The 19515-nt window shown below is 48.8% G+C and overlaps 1 protein-coding gene and 1 long non-coding RNA gene across 3 annotated transcripts in view; both read right to left on the bottom strand.

Annotated features, from left to right (window-relative positions):
- The window catches only part of LOC132023658 (uncharacterized), an 89836-nt gene extending 84925 nt beyond the window's left edge, over positions 1–4911 (bottom strand). The window contains exon 1 of the long non-coding RNA XR_009406018.1: positions 4843–4911. This is a non-coding gene — a long non-coding RNA (uncharacterized LOC132023658). The remainder of the gene's footprint in view (positions 1–4842) is intronic.
- CCBE1 (collagen and calcium binding EGF domains 1) overlaps positions 1–7818 on the bottom strand; it is a 227994-nt gene extending 220176 nt beyond the window's left edge. The window contains exons 1-2 of one of the 2 annotated variants that reach the window (XM_059409762.1): positions 5987–7816; positions 5529–5609 (exon numbers count right to left, since the gene is read on the bottom strand). In XM_059409762.1, coding sequence (XP_059265745.1) covers positions 5529–5609; positions 5987–6117 — 212 coding nt within the window. In that variant the 5' untranslated portion in view covers positions 6118–7816. Of the gene's footprint in view, positions 1–5528; positions 5610–5986 lie in introns of both variants that reach the window. The other variant, XM_059409763.1, reaches the window with a different exon arrangement.
- Between the last annotated feature and the right edge of the window lie 11697 nt (positions 7819–19515).

The following is a 19515-nucleotide window of genomic DNA, read 5'->3' on the forward strand; positions in this document are numbered from 1 at the left end:
TACTGTGACAGGAGAGCAACCACCGTTCTAGGAAGCCTATAGATGGAAAGTTGACCTCATTCACTTGTGATATTCACTCGGCCATTTGACAATGTATGGAACCCCGTCCAGGCCGGAGACTAGCCTGGAGGGTCTACGGTCATGGACCAGGCTACAGGCGCTCCACACCCCCAGCGGGCTGACCATCCAGTGACAAGGGAGCTTCACGCAGGGAAACTGAGGCTGCTGGCATCGTGCCAGTGATTCAGACAGTTCTGCGTGAACCACGTCCACCCGTCTCCTGCTCTTTTCATGCCACCTGAGCTTTCATCACCTGCGGGCCAGGGAGGCAGAAGGGAGACAAGACTGAAGGGCTGAAGCTCAGAGGGTCAGCTTCCCGGTCTTGCCTCTGCCCGGAATCCATTTCGTGACTCGAGGCAAGGGGCAAGCCTCCAAGATCCTTTGAAGTGGGACACCCATGCCTCCTGCCTATTCTATGGTCACGTGAGTAGGGCACCTTGTGTGGTCAGGAAACAAGAAACAAAGATGCTTTGTGATTTTTTTTTTTTTCCACCGAGGCACTGGATTTCTGGGGCTTTCCTACATTTGAAAAGGTCTCTATAAACAGGTGTGTACAGTGGTGTATAAACACCTTGTTTCTGGATGTGGGGTGAGTTTGCTTGTTCAAGTTTCTCCCATACTGTCCAAAACTCAGCCAGTGTCCCATGAGTGCCTACTATGTGCACCAACATGCCAGATTTGGGGGGATTCGAAGTGATTATGAGGGGTAACGTTCGTCCAGCATTTCTACATAGGTCAGCTCATTTAATCCTTCACTGGAACCCTGTAACTCCAATGCTAGTAGGATCTCCGTTTTACAGAGAAGACCACTAAGGTAGATTAAGAAACACTTCGGGGCACCTGGGTGGCTCAGTGGGTTAAGCCTCTGCCTTCAGCTTGGGTCATGGTCTCAGGGTCCTGGGATGGAGCCCCGCATCAGACTCTCTGCTCAGCGGGGAGCCTGCTTCCCCTTTCTCTCTGTCTGCCGCTCTGCCTACTTGTGATCTTTCTCTGTCAAATAAATAAATAAAATCTTAAAAAAAAAAAAAAAAACACTTCAAAGTCACAAAACAATTTGGTCAAAGTGGCCTTCCAACTGGCACAATTCCTATTACTGTGCAGGTTTTCCTGCCAGCCCTCTGTCTGTGACCTCCCAGATAGCGCATCCCCCGAGTCGTCCCTCCAGTGCGGCCTCAGCTCTAGTCCAGAACTCTCAAGCTGGTAGGGCTGCTCTAAGAGACTCTTGTTCTCCGAATCCCATGTAGACCCACTTGCAGAAATAACATGTGAACTTCCACATTTTAACAGGTTTTGGCAACACTTACATTATAGAAAACTAGGAGTTTTTGCATCCCTAGGTCATTATCTCCTGCAGGAACGGGATCCTAAGAGCAGGACCTAATGAGATCCAGAGGGGCAAATACTGCTGAGGGGAAGCTAGGAGCCATGGCCGTCCATGAACCACAGAAGAGAGCCACGGCCAATGCCACCTGAACACCTAACACTGTGTTAAAGAACGTATTTTCTTTTGCTCAGAGATTCCTACCTGCTTCTAATCTCTTCTCCATCATCGGAAGTACAATATTTTTGACAATGTTTTGACAATGGCTTTGAACTAGACCACCTACCATTGCATATTGGTTAGTTTCCAAGGTCTGAGTCTAAAAATCATGTTTATAAACATACCAGAGTTAGTAACTTATTGTTCCATGCACATTCTGTAAGGCTATTTTAAGCTCAGAATAGATGCTCAGTAAACCCTTACTGGGTCAGAAAATTTATAATGTTTATTAGATACCAGTTCACTCAAAAATCAGACTTTCCAGGAACACCTGAGTGGCTCAGCTGTTAAGCGTCTGCCTTCAGCTCAGGTCATGATCCTGGGGTCCTGGGATCAAGTCCCGTATAGGGCTCCCTGCTCAGCGGGAAGCATGCTTCTCCCTCTCCCACTCTCCCTGCTTGTGTTCCCTCTCTCGCTGCGTCTCTCTCAAATACAATCATTAAAAAGAAATGGGATTTTCCGGACCTTCCCTATACAATGTGTTCATTTTTAAAAGCCTTTAACAGGTCATATCACTGACAGACCCAATAATGAATGGTAAACACGAACCTTTTTTTCAAAACTACATGGTTGGAGATGGGAGGTGGGGAGTAAACTCGTGGGGAATAACCTGACACCAAAGGGTAACACCCTAATAAATGTATGTGCTTAGTTTGGCTATAATAGAGCCTTAGATAAATCACACCCCGCTGAAATCTTTACTAATAAAGAAGCATACTCTTAAGTCCGATTATAATGCTGAGCAGTACATCCTCTAAGCTTGGTAAGCAGTCACTGGCATTCACTCAAGTGTCTGTTAAACTTTGGGCACTTGGCCCAATGCACATTGGGGTAGAGAGTCTCAAGAGACAGGCCCCGTGATTACGAAATCCTTCAAGGAAGGAAAGCTATACACATATGAACCAATATTGCATAGGACAGCAGATATGAAGTCAGTTACAGGCGAAAGATCTCCAGGATAGCGGTCACTGAAAAACCACTGGTTATGGGGAGTGTTGGGAGTTTTCTATCAAACTGTCATGAATTTACAGCGAGCTGAATTTATCATCTTCCTTAGACCCCAGGATCCTGACAGTTCTGCCATCTCTGTAGGCACCTCCGGGATGATGAAAGGGCCCCGGGCCCAGACTTTGAAGTCAGACAAACCTGGGTTTGAGTCCTGGCTCCCGTGTGTATTAACTTTGTGACTCTGACCAAGTTTACTTAATCCTGGAGTTTTGGATCTTCCCCTATAAAACTGAAATACAAACGCTCTGGGGATTAGAGATAATGTATGTGAAGGAGAGAAAAGAGCTGAGTTCAAAGTCCTCAGGCCATCATCTCACATACAGAAGGCGAACCTGAAAAGGTGCTTGGGCGAAACCACAGGAAACAAGGGTCTACAAAGGCCATGGTTTGGGGAGGGGGCGGCTGCTCCACAACAAAGATTCTGAACCCACCCAGCTTTCCTTCCCCGCATCATTTAGGTCTCCATAGATTTTTAGGAATAACAGATCAGATTAGCACTACCAGGAACATGATAGGAGTAAACGCATCCTCCGTGACTTTTTTTTCTTTTAAGTCCCATAAAATCATTTAACAAGGCCAGAAGGACTTCTGCAGTTCTCTCACTTGTGCTAAAAACTGTGCAAAGGGCCAGTGGTAAAATCGGGGCCATCTGTCAGCATTCCCTAAGAAGCACCTCAGTGACTGCACTTAAGCTTAATTAAAGGTCATCCAAGAGTTGAGAGGTCTGGTCTCCTGGAAGGCTGGTTCTTTTCGGTTTTGGCTGATGCAGGAGGATTAACAACATGTGCACCTGGAGAAGCCTCTGTGCCCCTCGAAGGACTTAAATGGGTTTGCGTGGTGACCAGATTGAGGACGGTGGTTTCTGTATTAAGTACTTGCATTAACACACAGGCTTCGGAAGGTTTGGGAACAGGATCCTAGGATACTGCTGCTGGTTTCCAGATCCCACTTGGAGCAGCAAGGGTCTATAGGAGCCGGGACAATGAACTCACAAACCAAGCACAAGTCCCTCCCTTCTTGGCGTTCAAAAGCAAACAGGGGAAGCAACTCCCAACCAACTTGGTCTTTAGGAAATTACTAAGTCATGGGAATGGTATAAAACCAACAGAATATACATAGAACTCTGGATATCCATGAAGGAAAGCAACAAACCCATTTTCCCCAGCTGAAAATCCTCTCTCCCGTTCCGCTCACTCCCCAAAACAAAGTTCCTTACTTTTCTGTGATATAAAATAGCCTTTTTGTTAGTTGTCATAAGCTGTCCTTTCGGATAGCTGTTCATGAGAATACTTACCAAGACACTGGTAGTGTCTCTTGTTGAGTCTCAGTGTAAAAAGAAAAACCAGTTTTTAAAACGCCAGGGAAGAGGAGTAACAGTCAACCTAGAACACTCCTCAGGCACCGGTGGTTTCTGAAAATTGGACATGCATTCTGCAAGTGCCCCTGATTGATGCGCAGTCTGACCTTCAGGGACTGAACAAATGAGTAAACCATCTCAGAGACACTTTCCCTGTGAAGTTAGAGGCTTTGTGCTAGGATAATAGGAAAACAACATGTCCCAAAACAACATGTCATGCGGAGGACACACGGGACTAGCACCAGGCAAGCAATCCTGCGGCCAGCACCCTTGGCCATCCCACCGGCTAGAGGACCTTGCTTACCCAGTTAACCACTTCAAGCCTTTACCTACAAGATGAACACACTCCCCCCGCCCCGCCCCACCCCACCCGGGCCCCAGCACATTCCACGGGGGTTGAGCACCCGTGTCCTGGAAAAGACAACCCTTCCCAAGCCCGAGCCTCACTTTAACAATGGTGGTCATTCCATAGCCAACAAATTTTAAAACACAGTATGCAAGGTAACAGATTCCTGGTTTTCATACCACAAACTCACCAGCCCTGGAACCACCTCTATCTGAACCTTTGAGCATGGGAACTAACATTTCTGCGGCTCCAAAAGCATGGCGATGGATTCATCGGTTACAACATTATGAAGAGGAAAGCTTTTTTTCCAAATTCACTTCTGGGGATTGCTGTTACCTTGTACTACCCAATATTTATCCTGGCGCCCCAGAGCAGAGGACCTACAGAAACAGTCTGGTGGGAGTGTGTGATTCCCGGTATCTCGCACAGTACTTTCAAAAAGCAACTCCTGTTTATGGGTTTATGCCTCCCCTCCAGTAAAAGCACTCGACCAGAATCCAAAAATTTTGGTGAAAACAAATCAACCCTCACCTCCAAAAGGCTGCAAGCAGGGAACAGTAATTCCTTTTGTTTCGAATGACAACCGCCTGGGAAGTATTTTCCAATCTAAATGGATTCCCTAGCCCTGGTCAGGGTAATTTAAATGAGCACCCAGGTGATCTGTGGAACGCACTTTCAGGGAGGACTCTCCTTGTGGCTCAACAAGCTTGACATTCCTCCTAGACAAGCCTCCCCGCCCCCAACCACGTCCACTGCCCCCAAACCACCTCCATCGTTTTGTCCCCAGTGACCCTCAAAGTGTTACAGTCTGTCCCGGCAGAAGGTCAAAAGGCAGTCAAGGACCAAGTATTTACTTGTCCACTTTGTTTTTGAAACAAAACACGAACGCCGTCATCCGTCTTTGCTACGGGGCACAGTTTACACCCACAATCCCATCCACTTTCGTATGAACTTTGAGCCTCTTCCTCTCCATCGCGCAAAGTATTCCAGCAAGCGGCAAACAAGTCAGGGTCCTAGGGTGGAAACTCTAGGTGCACGCTTGGTTGCCCGTCATTGCTCTGGCCCCAAAACCACACCGAAAGGTTTGCACCGAAGAACTCCCCAAGCACGTCCCCGCGCGACCGCGGCCCTCGGTCACCAAGCGAGTCTCCAAAGCCCTCCCCTGCGGAGCCGCGTTCCCGGGTGCGTGGCGGACTCAGCAGAGCCGCGAGACTCACCTGAAACAGGTGGTGAGCTCACCCGAAGGCTTCAGACACGGGTATTTCGTCGTGGCGATCTTGTTTTCTGAGCAGATCTCTCTAGAAGGCAGTGGGAGCCGCCACTTCGCTGGCTGTCCGCGGGAGAGCGCGGCGCAGGGCGCGTGCCGGAGGCGGGAGCTGCGTCCCGGCGCGCCGAGCAGGCGCTGGTCCCCGCACGCGGACGCGGACTCGGGGACCGAGCGGGGGGGTCCACGGGCGCGAACCCAGCCGCGGGGTGGCGGTACCAGGGAGCTCTGACCCACTGACAGGGGAGCCCGGGCAGGGCGTGGAGTTTAATGCCGCCCAGGGTAGTGGAGCGCCCAGCCCGTGCCACCGGAGTCAGGGCGCGCGGGAGCGCGCGGGTGCCCGCAGGGGCCGGGGTCCCGCTCCCACCCCACGAGCCGGGCGCGCACCCAGCCGGGGCTGGCAGCGCTTACCTGTCGCCGTCCTCGGGCTCCTCTCGGTAGCTCCACGTGTGTCCCAACGCTAGGAGCAGCAGCAGTGGACCCAGGCTCCTGCCCAGCTGCCTCCTCACCGCTCCTCCCCGACTCGGAGGCGGCGGCACCATCAGGGAAGCTCCCGGCTTCTTCCCGGCGCTGGAGCTCTCTCCCCGCCTGTGCTCGGCTCCTCCGCGGCCGCCGCGTCCCTCTGCCCGGCAGGGGGCGCCGGAGGGCAGGGGCGTCTGCGCCACCTGCGCGAAGCGCGGGGCTGGAGGTGTCGGGGAGCCGGGGGTCGCGCCAGGAGTCGGGGGGTGGGGGGTGTGCGTGCAGATGCGGCGGAGGGACAGGGAGACGCGTCGCCCGCGGTGCTCGGCCGGCGCGGGAGTCGCGGGGTCTCAGCCGTCTCGCCCGGGATGTTCACTCGGGACCCACGGACTCGCCGGGCTCGGCTGCGGGCAGCGCCCTCCCCTGTCGCCTCCTCCGGGCTGGGAGGGACCGGCGGGGCGCGCAGAGCCGGCGGCCGTGCGCATCTTGCCCCAGGCTAGTCGGACCCGGAGGAGGAGGAGCCGGCTCGCACCCCGGCGGGGGAGGTGGGGGGTCGCCCAGGGGTTAATAAGCGTCCTTCCTGGCGTCAGGTCCCTTCCGAAGGCCGGGGCAGGCCTCGGGTCGCCTTTCGCCCTCCGGCGCCTATGCCCTGCTTTCCCACCACCCGGGCTCCTCTCGGCGGGATTCGGGAGGAAGGAATCGGACGGCAACGCTTCTCCCCAGCGGCCCTTCCACGGCTGCGGCCGCACGGATCACAGGGCGGAGCGGCCTGGCTTCCTGAAAATCCTAGAAGAAAGTTCTCTGGTCGTTGCATTTGTTCGGAAAGTCTCTGTTTTCTTCCTCACTGGAGGAGGGGACAAGCCAGGGGCGCGCTTTCTTTCCTTCCTTTCTCTCCTCTTGTCCCCCAACCCCCGTAGGTGGGGATCTTACAGGCCCCTGCCCCGAGCGGCTTTCACGAGGTTTTCACGCCACGTGAGGCCCCGCGGGTGAGCGCGGGAAACTCCTCGAAGACCAGGTGACACGCCAAGGGGCCCTTGATCACCAGCTCAGCCCGCTGCTACTTAACAGCCCGCGTGTTCGCTGGGAGCCCGAAACCCCCTCCCCGGGGTGGGGGGGGTGGTGCGGTAAATCCGCTGCTTTGGTGACGACCCCACTGTAATGTGTTGCACCTTGCATCTTAACGCTCTGTTACGCTTCAGCAGCTTCAGTGCCTGGTAAGGATGACCTCCTGACACAGGCGTGCCCCACGGGGCCAGGCAAGGGGTCGTGCCCAGAAAGAAATCGGAAGAGCCTGAGGTGGTAACGCGTAACCTCTAACAAACGCGGGGTTCTGCAGCAGCCATGGCGGGTCACAAGTTGCCGGTGTAAGCAGGTGCTTGGGCACAGAATATTCTAGTCAACTGAGAATTACCGTGCCTAAGAGCAGTGGCTGCCTGCTCCCTCTGTAGAATGCTTTTATATTTTACAAAGGTTTTTCAGATTCATGATTTCATCTGATAAACTATCCCTTGAAACTAGGAATCCGATTTCTAGTTCAGTAAGGTGGGTCCACCCCCCCCCCTAGGAATCTTACACAGACTCGCTATTAAAATATGGTGCTACTGGGGTGCCTTGGTGGCTCAGCTGGCTAAGCGATTGCCTTCGGCTCAGGTCATGATCCTGGGGTCCCAGGATCCTGTCCCCATTGGGGCTCCCTACTCAGCGGGGAGTCTGCTTCTCCCTCTGGGTCTCCCCCTCTGGTGCGCTCTCTCCCATTCTCTTTCAAATAAATAAATAAAATCTTTTAAAAAAAAATAAAATGTGGTGCTACACACAAAGAAGAGTTTCACGTGGTAATTCAGAAGACACTTCAGAAGCTTACAACACCTGAGAATGGGGATCATGGGGACAGGGGAAAAAAAAACCCGCATTCAAATCCAGGCTGTGTGGTTTACCAGCTATGTGACTTGGGGCCAGTTGTTTAACCTTTCTGAAACTTATTTTTCTCATCTGCAAAATGGGGAAACCTCCCTTATAAACGTTTCTGAGTATTAAGTGAGGTAGGTGCATACAAAATATTTTTCAGAAGGCCCTCCATGTATAAAGTGCTTAGTAGACATTATCATTATTTGTAATGTAATTATTGCACAGAATTTTCAGTTTTAACTTTCTAGCTTTCTGCTTCCTAGATAAATACAAGTTTATTTCACAGTAGTTGCCTGGGCTTTTAAAGAGATACCTATCTCTTTTACCTATCTAAACACATTGAAAAATAAAGGCATCCTGGAACTTATAAAAATTGTATCACTTTCGATTGGACCATAAACCTGTTTAGTCTCCGTCTTGCAGGGAAGACACAGTCCTGCAAGAGGTTCTTTTTTATTTTATTACCAATTACTCTATTTTGATATCTTGCTATCTTTTTTTCTCATTTTTACTTGTTTTGTTTTTCTGCTGTCATGTTGTGGACGTTAGTTCTGCAGGTAATAGAATGGTGAAGGGGATTCGTTATCACTTTCATTAAATAGTTAATAAGCCCATATGGAGACACGCAGCTTGGCAGAGAGAATACACGTTGCAAAATGGTAAAAACAAAACCATGCCCATTATGCACAGCTGTGTAGCAGAAGATTGGGGACAAAGCCAACTTTGCCGCCACCTTATTTTCAGCCCAGGGCACTGAGCACACATGACAAAGAGGCCGCAGAGAAGGTGCCAGGGGTCAGGCAGAGAAGGTGCCGGGGCCACGCAATCAGTCCAGGTTTGTCTGGGGAGGAAATCCCCGGAGTGGGCGGTCAGAGCATTTCTGGAAGAGGTGTGCTGGAGCAGGGACTTAGAGGAAACCTTTGCCCCGGGGGCCTGGAATTTAAACTCTTTGGCAGCTACGACAGCCTGACGTTTAGTGTGAGGCTTGTGGTGGGGGCTGGGCAGGAGAACACAACCAAGCAGGAGAGGTGATCACCTTGTGTGGATCCCAGCCCCCTGAAGAGTGAAACCCTCCTGCAAAAGACAGAACCTTCATTTGCTCGGGTTGCAGCCTGTATGGGAGGTGTCACAAGGAGGCCGAGTGTGGCAGCAACCTCCAGGGTCATAGGTTTTCTTTCCTGGCACCCTCACTCTCTCCCCCACCAGGCACAAGCTCCCCATTCCCCGGCTTGCCCACACCGATCTGCCCCATTCCCTCATTTTTAAACCAGTGAACGAGAGGAGAGGCCTCACCTACTGCCTCTTTCATAGGAGTGTGGCAAAGATTAATGATAGGGACCTAAGTGCTCCTCGGGGTGGTTCTGTACGATTATTTCTTTTCAGCATACCACTCTCTGTGATGTTTTCCATACAGACCTGTCAGCTTCCCTGAAACAAACCAGAGAGTGGATTGTTACACAATTGACCATGTCCTGGGGATGTGGGGCTGTGCCTAGGGCTTTAATGTGCACACTCAGATCTAGGTTAGACTCCCTGGTGGACCGGGTATGGAGTGTAGGGGGCGGTGCGGAGGGAGACTTGCTGACCTGAGAATCTAGAAGCCAGCATATAAGAGCAAATGAAAGGGAAAAAAGAAAAAAGAAAATGAAAGGGAATAAAGGTTACAGAGAATAACCTTCTGAATGAGACCAGTGGTCTGTTCCACTTATTTTTAAGGAACTCCAATAATGTATTTGGGCAAAATCAACATAGAATTAGAAAAAAAGAGATCCATATAAAAGATAAATTACTATAAGAAACAGAACACCACCGGCTGAGGGCACAATTCATTTCATTTTATTTGTTTGTTCAAATTTTTCCTCTTCATAAAAAAGGATTTGCGGCAGCAAAGACCTACTATTTTACCGGGTGTCTATCTCTCTTTATTATATGCATTATGTATAGTATATATTCTATATAGAATAGAACAAGATTAGATAAAGCAATTCAGGCAAAGGAAAGTTGGGATAAATAATGAAAGGAAGCTGAAGTGAAGGTAGTCGGCACAATCATTACACAGGAAGTCCTCTGCTCTGTTCACAGCACATCACAAATCAGTCCTCGGACTGTCAGGTATCAATTCAAGTAATTCCATGATCAGTTACAAAATCAAGGTAGTTATAAAGGAAAAGCCTATAAGTTGCTTTAAAAAAATCACAGATATTTCCTGTTGGTCTTCCTGAAATATAACAACGTCATCTGTTAAGTAAAGGCCTTTTCATAGAAACAAGACTTAACAAGTGTGGGTAGAGTTTCTACTGAATTTGAGTGATATCCATACAATATAATATCCCTAAAATAAACAGGTTGCCCTGTTAACCTTTCCTTCAGTTTCAGTTTTCATTGCTATACAGCCAGGTTGGCTTAGAGAAACAGGGTTACACCTTGAAAAGTGTTCAAGTGTGCCGGTCTCCAAGCCTTTGGGAGGAAATGCCACAGGCAAGAAGACTCAAACATGTTAACACAGTAAAAGGATTTTAAAGTTCTAGTTTTGGGGTGTGTACGCTGTCTTTGCACTCAGTCTGCCTTTGTTTTAACTTGCACAAATTCTGAACCTATATGGAAGCTTTGGGTCTCTGGAGTTTTCACCCAGGACAGGAAGAAACATTTATGTCCATGACAGAATCTGAATTTTTGCCAAACTTTGAAAGAAAACCAGTTTTAAAATATTAGTTAGCCTATGTGTATATACGCAGCACAAAGATAAGTGTACAAACAATAAAGAGAGAGAGAGAACCTTCTTGTTACTTGGTTGAATGTCTCCAAAAAATCAAGAAAAATTGTTCATGTGATTTGGATGTTGTATTCTTGAAAATTCACACACACACACACACACACACACACACACACACACTGAATCCCTATCTGGGGGAGTTGGCAATCTCTTTGACCTGTCAGAGCTGTAGGATCAAACCCCAGGGTTCTAGGAAAAGTGTGTTCTAACACCATTCAACTTGGCTGCTCTTCCTGGGACAAATGGAAACCGTAGGACATGCAGCTGGGATGATGCCATCTCTTGGATCCCCACAAACATAAGCAAGGAAGGTTAAGGGGCCAACACTAGAGGCAGGACCACCGGCCCCCACTACATGATCTCTGGTCCAGAAAATGATATCATTAAAATTATCCCAGGACTAGGGCCCCTGGGTGCCTTAGTCGTTAAGTGTCTGCCTTCGGGTCCTGATGCCAGAGTCTTGGAATCGAGCCCCACATCGGGCTCCCTGCTCAGCGGGAAGCCTGCTTCTTCCTCTCCCACTCCCCCTGCTTGGACTCTCTCTCTCTCTCTCTGTCAAATAAATAAATAAAATCTTTAAAAAATTTATCCCAGGACTTTAGAGTTGACTCCTTTGAGTGTCAGCCACACCAACACGCAAACTTCTGTGCTTTATTTCTGTAGAGCTAAGTCTGTTTATATCCCCTTCCTCCATGCGGGTAAGAGTTCTTATTTAACACTTACGGAGAACTAGGAGATAGCTAGTAATATGGCCTTGAACCAATCTGACAGGTAATAAGAATGTTGACCATAAAAATTTTCTAACCTGAGCCAAGATATCCTTTGGGATATCTTAGTGAAATAATGTGCTACCAGAGGCCCAGTACCTACTATAATCCATAATTTAATTATATTTTCCCTCTGGATACCAAAGGGAAAAATATATTTACCTCCCTCTTTAAAAATTGGATAGAGATAGCCCTGGGAAATGGGAAGAAACTGGATGTAAAAATCAGATTTACCTAGGTTTGAAAGCCAGCTTACCACTTAAAACCTCGGTGACCCTGGTCAAATTGTGAAATCTTCTTGGGGCCCAGTTTATCCGTAGTTAATACAGAAACCACAATCTCCATCCTGTAGGATTGTTGAAAAGAGTTAATGGGATATATAACGTACCTGTGGCGTCAGAGGCCATACAGGACAGCCAATATTGCTTTAATTGTTTTTCTTAAAAAATTCTGATGCAATTCTGGCAGGCCATCCACCCCGTCAGCTCTAATCTGCCTCCATGAGAGAGAGTTTGTGAAGTGGATGGCCAAGGTTAGAGACATTCTGTCACAGCAGACTAAGCAGCAGAATGGAGACTCGTGTCATTACCACTGTGCTTGACTTAGACGTTAGGTACTGACTCGGGCTCTGGATAAGTCAAATCTGTTAGTGGTTGCTGGAAGTGAGAACGTCTACACTTGGAAAATCTCTGTGATTTGAGATTTGTGCCCGTCTGACATGTATATATTTTAAATCAAATCATGGTTTCTTTTCTTTTTAATTTTTATTTATTTATTTGAAGGAGACGGTGGGGCAGGGGGAAGGGAGAGCAGACTCCGCCCTGAGCAAGAGCGGGAGGTGGGCTCATTGTCAGGACCCTGAGATCATGACAGGAGCCTAAACCAAGAGTCGGTCGCCTAACCAACGAAGCCACCCAGTTGTCCCCAATCAAATCGTGGTTTAAAAGTGTTCAAGGAGTTGGCTAGTTAAGACCCAGCTGTTGTCGATTCTAGAGTGGCACGGATGTTCTCTATAAATCTATCTATTGGAGAGATCGCGTTAATTTCCTGTGAGCTTTTTCTCATTGGGTCAGGCCTAGAAATTTTGCAACAGTGTGACGGGCCCCTGCCTAAGGATGCCACAGACTTTCACTAAGTAGGGCAATTATGTTTAAAGCAAAGGTGGAGGGGTGCCTGGGTGGCTCAGTCGTTGAGTCTCTGCCTTCAGCTGAGGTTCTGATCCCCAGGTTCTGGGATGGAGCCACCCATTGGGCTCCTTGCTCAGCGGGAAGCCTGCTTCTCCCTCTCCCACTCCCATTGCTTGTGTTCCCTCTCTTGCTGTCTCTCTCTATGTCAATTAAATAGATAAATAAAATCTTCTAAAATAAATAAATAAAAATAAAGCAAGCAAACGTGACACTACATTGTGTAGGAAAATCTTGGAGTTCAGTTTAAAGGTTGTTAGATTCTTGTAGAAGGTGCCATGTATTTCTTACCCACAACAGGGAACCATTCGTCCTATGATACTAAGAAAGCCACATTCCTGCAAGCTTTTAATGGATGCTGATTGTCCAAGAATTTGGCACCAAGAATAACAACAGGCGCACATGTGGACATTTTCAACATACTTTACAAGTATTATCTCATTTAATCCTTATTATAATCCTCTGTCACTGACTCTGTTATTATCTGCATTTTACAGATGAGGACACTGAAGTAGAGATTTTCATGAGTTTGCCTAAGGTACAGAGTTAGGAGTAATGAGCTGGATTTGAATTGGGGTCCCAGGGCGCATGCTCTCAACACTTATGTGAAATTGCCCTTCGGAGAGGTGAGCATCTGGGAAGTTTGCTCCTAAGAGACAGAGTACCTCCAGGATGTTTGCCCAGGGATAGGAGAACCTGGCAGAGCCTAAGGTCTACCACCCTAACCTGTAACCCTGAGAATCCATCATGGTTCACACTGAGACATGACCCTTCCTCTGCAGCTCTGTCCCAACCAGCTGGCCCCCTGTGTTCTCCACCTGTGAGTATGAGCTGACCTCTCTCCACAGCAGAGCTGGGCTACATGCACTGGCCCTGTCGTCGTGGAGCCACACAGTCTGCTAGTTTATGTGGAATGCTGGCATGAGAAGAATGACCTCAGGTTTCCAAATTCTTGGCACTCTGGCACTCTTGCAAACCATCCTTCCCGTTGTGTCCTTGGCCCCGAGACAGCTCTTTATCAGACCTAGAACTCTTACGGAACTCGGAGATTATGAAAGGACTGGGGTGGGGGGGGGGGTGCGGAGCATTCTCGCAGCCCTCACAAAGAAATATCTAGGCAAAATGTTTTTAAAATTTCAGAGCCCGGCATCATATCACGGTATCTCCTTTCAAACCGAAACTGATTTCTTTGAGACCCAGAGAGAACAGAGGACCATAAGCAGTTGTACGTTTCACTGGGGAAAGGCGGGAAAGCTGGTGGAGTTTGGGACCTCTCCCCTCCTTCCCGTACTTCCCTTCCCTGCCCCACTCCTCCCCACTGCCCCCTTGCCATTCTGTCCCCACACCCAGCACTCCGAGGTTGCTGGCTTGTCTGGATGTTTAAGAGCAGCATGGGTTTGCATTCTTTAGTCCTAATCTCTACCAACAATGCAGAATCCCCAAGGAATGCCAGATAAAATAAGCTGCCTCGGTTTAGGTTCACTTAATTGACTTGCATCACTTTTTGTTGGGGTGAAGGGGGGTGGCTCGGGGCCATTGTTTGCCTTCTTTCTGCTTGATCAGTGATGTTTAGACCTGAGTGTATCTTCTAGTATTGTTTGTTTGGTTTGATCACTGAGGAGCGTCCTGGTAATTCATCAGAAAGGGAGGTGGGACCTTGCGGATCTTTCTGCCATTCCAGCATTTATCTGTCGTGTAATTACAATGAGCCGGAAAGCTGCGTGATTGCGATTTGACGTGTCTTTGGCTCTTACCTCTTCACATCCTGATGAAGACGAATGGGGTCTGACCCCTTGTGTTGGTAACCTGCCATTAAACCCCCCAAGTGACCCACTTTGAAGTTGATCCTCTCTCAGGCGGAGTCCTTCCTTCTTGGCCAGTCATCCCTGCTTTGCTTTTGGGTCTTTCTCTCTTGTTCCTGCTTTTTGCTTGCTTTCTTGTCCATTCTCTTCCATCCATCATTTTGCCTTAACTCCTCCTTTTCTTAGATTCTGCCCTTTTACCCACCAACTTTCCCTTTCCAGCCTGTGACTTGATGGTCTCGTCTCTCTTCTCTTCCTTCTACTGTTCCTTTTCCTTCAAGTACAGCCTTCCCCCAGTACCCCAGGTGCAAAATACATTCCTTGCTCAAACCCATTTCCTCCTTGACATCCTTGGTTCTCAACCAGGAGGGATTCAGAATGCAGAAATGCAGCGATATCTGGAGAGACTTTTTTTTTTTTTAAGATTTTATTTATTTATTTGATGCACAGAAGTCACAAGTGGGCAAAGAGGTGGGGGGGGGGGCAAGCAGGCTCCCTCCTGAGCAGAGAGCCTGATGCGGGGCTCGATCTCAGGACCCTGAGATCATGGCCTGAGCCAAAGGCAGAGGCTTAACCCACTGAACCACCCAGGTGCCCCTAGAGAGATGTTTGATTGTCACGGTGGGGAGGATGCTGCTGGCGTCCAATGGGTCAAGGCCAGAACATCGCTTACCCTCCTGCAAAGTACAGGTCAGCCCCCCTCCACCCACAATTGCACACAACACAAAACTGTCTGGCTCAAGACGCAAATAGTGTCAAGGTTGAGAAATCCTGGCCTGTGGACATTTACCCATCTCTGTCTCTTTTATCTTTTATCTCCTATTTCCAAATCCCAGTTGCTTAATCCCTCCCGTCCCCAAGCCTGTCTCCCATCTTCTTGCTAGCCTTTCTCCAAGCCCTGGCATTCTTCTCCTTGGCTGGATCTCCTTTATACCTTTAAACTCAGTCCGATCCTATCTCTTAGACTCTGTCTCCCTCCTCTTGCCTCCGTGTTCCCATCTTAGTTCAGCGTTTCCCTTATCTCTCGGCTGTCCTACAGTGGCTGGAGGATCTGGGAAAAATATTTGTCTTGGAATTCTGTTTATTCTCCAAGTTTTCACAAATCCCATACAGCCCTTAAGCTTCTGATTAAGACCCTTCTTCTGGTTAAGACCCTCAAGCCTCTCTTGAGCACATCACACGTGCCTGCGGGTGCAGTCGGCCTCCTTCTGCACACCTGCTGCTGGCCACGGAGGCTCTTCTGTCCTTTCTCCAGTACACCAACGCTTTCTCGCTGCTTGCACTGGTGCGGCACTTCAAGAGGGAAGAAACACCTTCCTCTACCTTCATTCGTTTAAAAAAAAAAAAAATCAAATGAGTATTTACTGTATGGCAGGCAATGCTGGGTATGTTAGGGAATAAGGTAAGAGAACGGCAGTCTCCAGGGAGCTCCGGCCCTTATGGGGCGAGAAGCAAGATAATTAAAGACACCCAAACCAGCTGTGGCTTGCCGAGAACAGTCTGCCTGCAACAAGCAAGGGGCAAATAGAGCAGGGAGGAGAAAACACCTTCGTTGGTTTCATATGGGGGTTATAAGTTACCACAATTCAGTGGCTCGAAACAACATTTATTATCTTGTGGTTCTAGAAGCCAAGAGTCCAAAATCAGTCTTGTGATGTCCTAACATCAAGGTGCCAGGCAGGATTCATTCCTTCTGCGAGATTCGGGAGCAGGTTTCGGTAGGTGAGGGAAGGGAGGAACCAGAGAACTTATGCCTTTTTCTTTGAAGACTAGCATAGGGCCTGTTGGTTAACCGTTTGCAGGCGAAGAGATGGAGTGAATGCGTGCATGAAGAAATGGTAGCAGCCCTTTGTGGGGAGCATCCAGCAAAGCAAGGAGGGAGGCATCAGGGGCCACCCATCACCAGTTTCCTTTCAACTGACCTCAGAGCGAAGGCTCCTCTCTCACAGGTGACTGGATTGAGAAGGACAGGCGTCAGGTGGACACCCATGTGGCTTGGTGGCACAGCTGCAAGAACCCAGGCATGCTGGGATGTCTCGGTGGCTCAGTCTGTTGAGCATCAGCCTATGGCTTTGGTTGTGATCCCAGGGTCCTGGGATCGAGACCTGCATCAGGCTCCTTGCTCAGTGGGGAGCCTGCTTTGGGGAGCCTGCTTCTCCCTTGGCCGGCTGCTCCCCCTGCTTGTGCTCTCTCTCTCTGACAAAGAAAGAAAGAGAGAGAGGAAGGAAGGAAGGACGGAAGGCAGAAAGAATGCAGGCATGCTACATTGCTTTCTCTCCTCCAGTACCAGCACTACAGCCCAGCATTCGGATAAAGACCATTGTAACTGGAGATTCTCACATGGGAGCCCACAGCACAAAACACCTGTGGCTCTATAAGGAGCCCCTCTACCACTTGTGACAGCCCCGTGGCTCTGGGTTTCTACTTCTCCCTCCTTGCAAAACCACTATTGATGTTTAACTGTCTCAAAGAAAGGGGTCAGAAGGCACATGGTTTAAGGTACCTATACTTAACAACCCCCTTTTTAAAGAGTTTATTTATTTATTTGACAGAGATCATAAGTAGGCAGAGAGGCAGGCAGAGAGCAAGAGGGAAGCAGGTTTCCTGCTGAGCAGAGAGCCCGATGCAGGGCTTGATCCCAGGACCCCGAGACCATGACCTCAGCCAAAGGCAGAGGCCTTAACCCACTGAACCACCCAGGCACCCCTTAACAGCCCCTTTTAACAAAGAATATTTTCTTTCTCTTAAGGCCAGACCCTTTCCCCCCACTGTGAGCGATTCATGAATGAAAGCAGATTGAGTCCTGTGGTTACCAGAGGAAACTCTACCCTTCGGGACGCATCTAGCCTCATCTCTGGAAATCAAGATATTTTTGAAAAGTGTGCAAGCTGCTCCAGCGCATTGATAGGATGCCTTACAACATTATGAAACTTGTAGCCAACAGTGACGCTTTTGAGGCTGGCTCTATTTTTCTTCTGGCCCGAAGTCCCTGAAATATAAGGTCAAGGTTAAGAAAACTTAGAGCAGTAGTTTGAGGGATTGAAGGAAACAGGAAAATTTAGCAAACGCCTTCAAAATGCTGTCATTCCTGTGGGGGAACTTTGGTACAGAAAACTTGGTGTTAAGGAAGAGATTTTCTTCCCCCTGAGATCAAATGGATCACAATACATTCGAAGCCCTTTTGCCGAAGCATTATCACCTTCTATTTTCCCACGAGAAGGGCCTTTTCCCTGTGGCTCTGTGGGTGTCCCCGAGAGGGCCGTAATCCTGTTTGTGATACCACTATTGCCAGGCTCGGGTGCTGGTGCCAGACCAGGGATTACAGGCACATTCTTCGGTGCTCTGTGAAATTAATGTGGTCTCGGGGAGAACACGGGCCTCCCAGTATCCCTATCAAGGTTGATCTTGTGTCCTATTGTGTCTCAACAATTCTGCCCATCCTTTATCAACTGCCACTATATCCCAAGCACCGTTCTAAGTGATTACTGATGTGATTTCATCCAGTCCTTACAGCAAGCCTGCCATGTAAACCTGATACCCATTTTATAGGTAAGGAAAACTGAGGCCAGGAAAGGTCAATCACTCATTGAGGACCACCGGGCTAATAAACAGTGGGGCCTGAAATCAGACACAGGTTGTCTGGTCTGGGAACACGCATGCTTAGCCACAACCCTCTCTGGCTCTGGCTCTAGACAGAAAGGGAATTTTGCATAAGAAGTCGCTGTCCATGTCCCTATCCCCACAGAAACCTCATCTGGTCTGTCGCCATTGTTTCCCTTGGATCCCATCTCCACAGAGCCCTCGGAGACCCCTCGTGGCCTGAGTCACCAGACCAGACAGCTTGGGCTTTGCCGGCAGATGAGGTCGGGAGTTTCCTTAAGGACAGATGAAGTGAATCCCAAGTTCATCCCACGCCATGTCCTGTGGTGAGTGCTTGTCATCCACGATTAGCTGGCCAAATTGGGTGCTTTATGGTATCGAGGTTCTAAGCAGTCCCTGGGTGAGCTAGACAGCTCTGCTGAGCTCCGTGGCCAGAAGCTATGGGCCTAATTCCAGGCAGCCACCCTGCAAAGTCATAAAGAGGGACTTTGGTGAGCAGATGGCAGTAGATGACTACAAATTTTATCACGATCCGAAAAACTTCAGGCGTGTGCGGGGGTGAAGCATGTACGTGCAGATGAAAGGAAGACCTGTTGCTCCCTCGTTTACGAGAAAACATGCAGAGCCATGGGGATTTATCTAGAGCCTGGAGCCCAAGCTGAAGATTTAAGACAAGGAAGCTTACACATTTTTGAATATTTTATTTAGGTCTTATGCATAATACGCTCTTAATAAATGCTTGCTGAATCAGAAGAAAAAAGGCTTGGGATGCCTAGGTGGTTCTGTCCGTTAAGTGTCCGCCTTCAGGTCATGGTCCCAGGGTCTTGGGATCCAGTCCCACCTTGGGCTCCTTGCTCAGCAGGGAGCCTGCTTCTCACTCTGCCTGCTGCTCCCCTGCTTCCGCTCTCTCTCTGACAAATAAATGATTTTTTAAAAAACGGTTTATTTAGCACATCACAGCATTCTCCATATATAACATGCACATCTCCTATCTGATAAATGATTCCACTATGGTTGAAGAAGGGATCCAATCATGCTCATTTCATATGTCAGTTACACACCATTTGCAAAGTTTTATCATCATCACCATTGTCACCATCACCATCATCACCATCATCATCCTAGTAGTGAAGAAGACCAGGTGTTCTGAGTATGAACACCGAGAGCTGGTATCCAGCGTCCAGACTGGCCTGTCTCACTGGGACCACATCCATTTAGCCCTCAGCTGGGCCGGAGGCTAGAAGATAGGTTGGCTGCCTTGCTCAGCCCCCTGTTATTTGATTTTTCTGGTTCTTTTCTATCATCCTAGCTTCTGGGGGTTTCCAGCTATAGCTGACTTTCCTGAGGAAAAAACACAAGTAGCAGAGGAATGACTGGATTGTAGGGGACCCTATGACAAAGGACTTAACAGAACCCCAGAGAAAAAGCAGGTGGTAAGCTAGACGAAAAG

This window comes from Mustela nigripes, chromosome 8 (assembly GCF_022355385.1).
Source record: "Mustela nigripes isolate SB6536 chromosome 8, MUSNIG.SB6536, whole genome shotgun sequence".
Classification (NCBI taxonomy): domain Eukaryota; kingdom Metazoa; phylum Chordata; class Mammalia; order Carnivora; family Mustelidae; genus Mustela; species Mustela nigripes.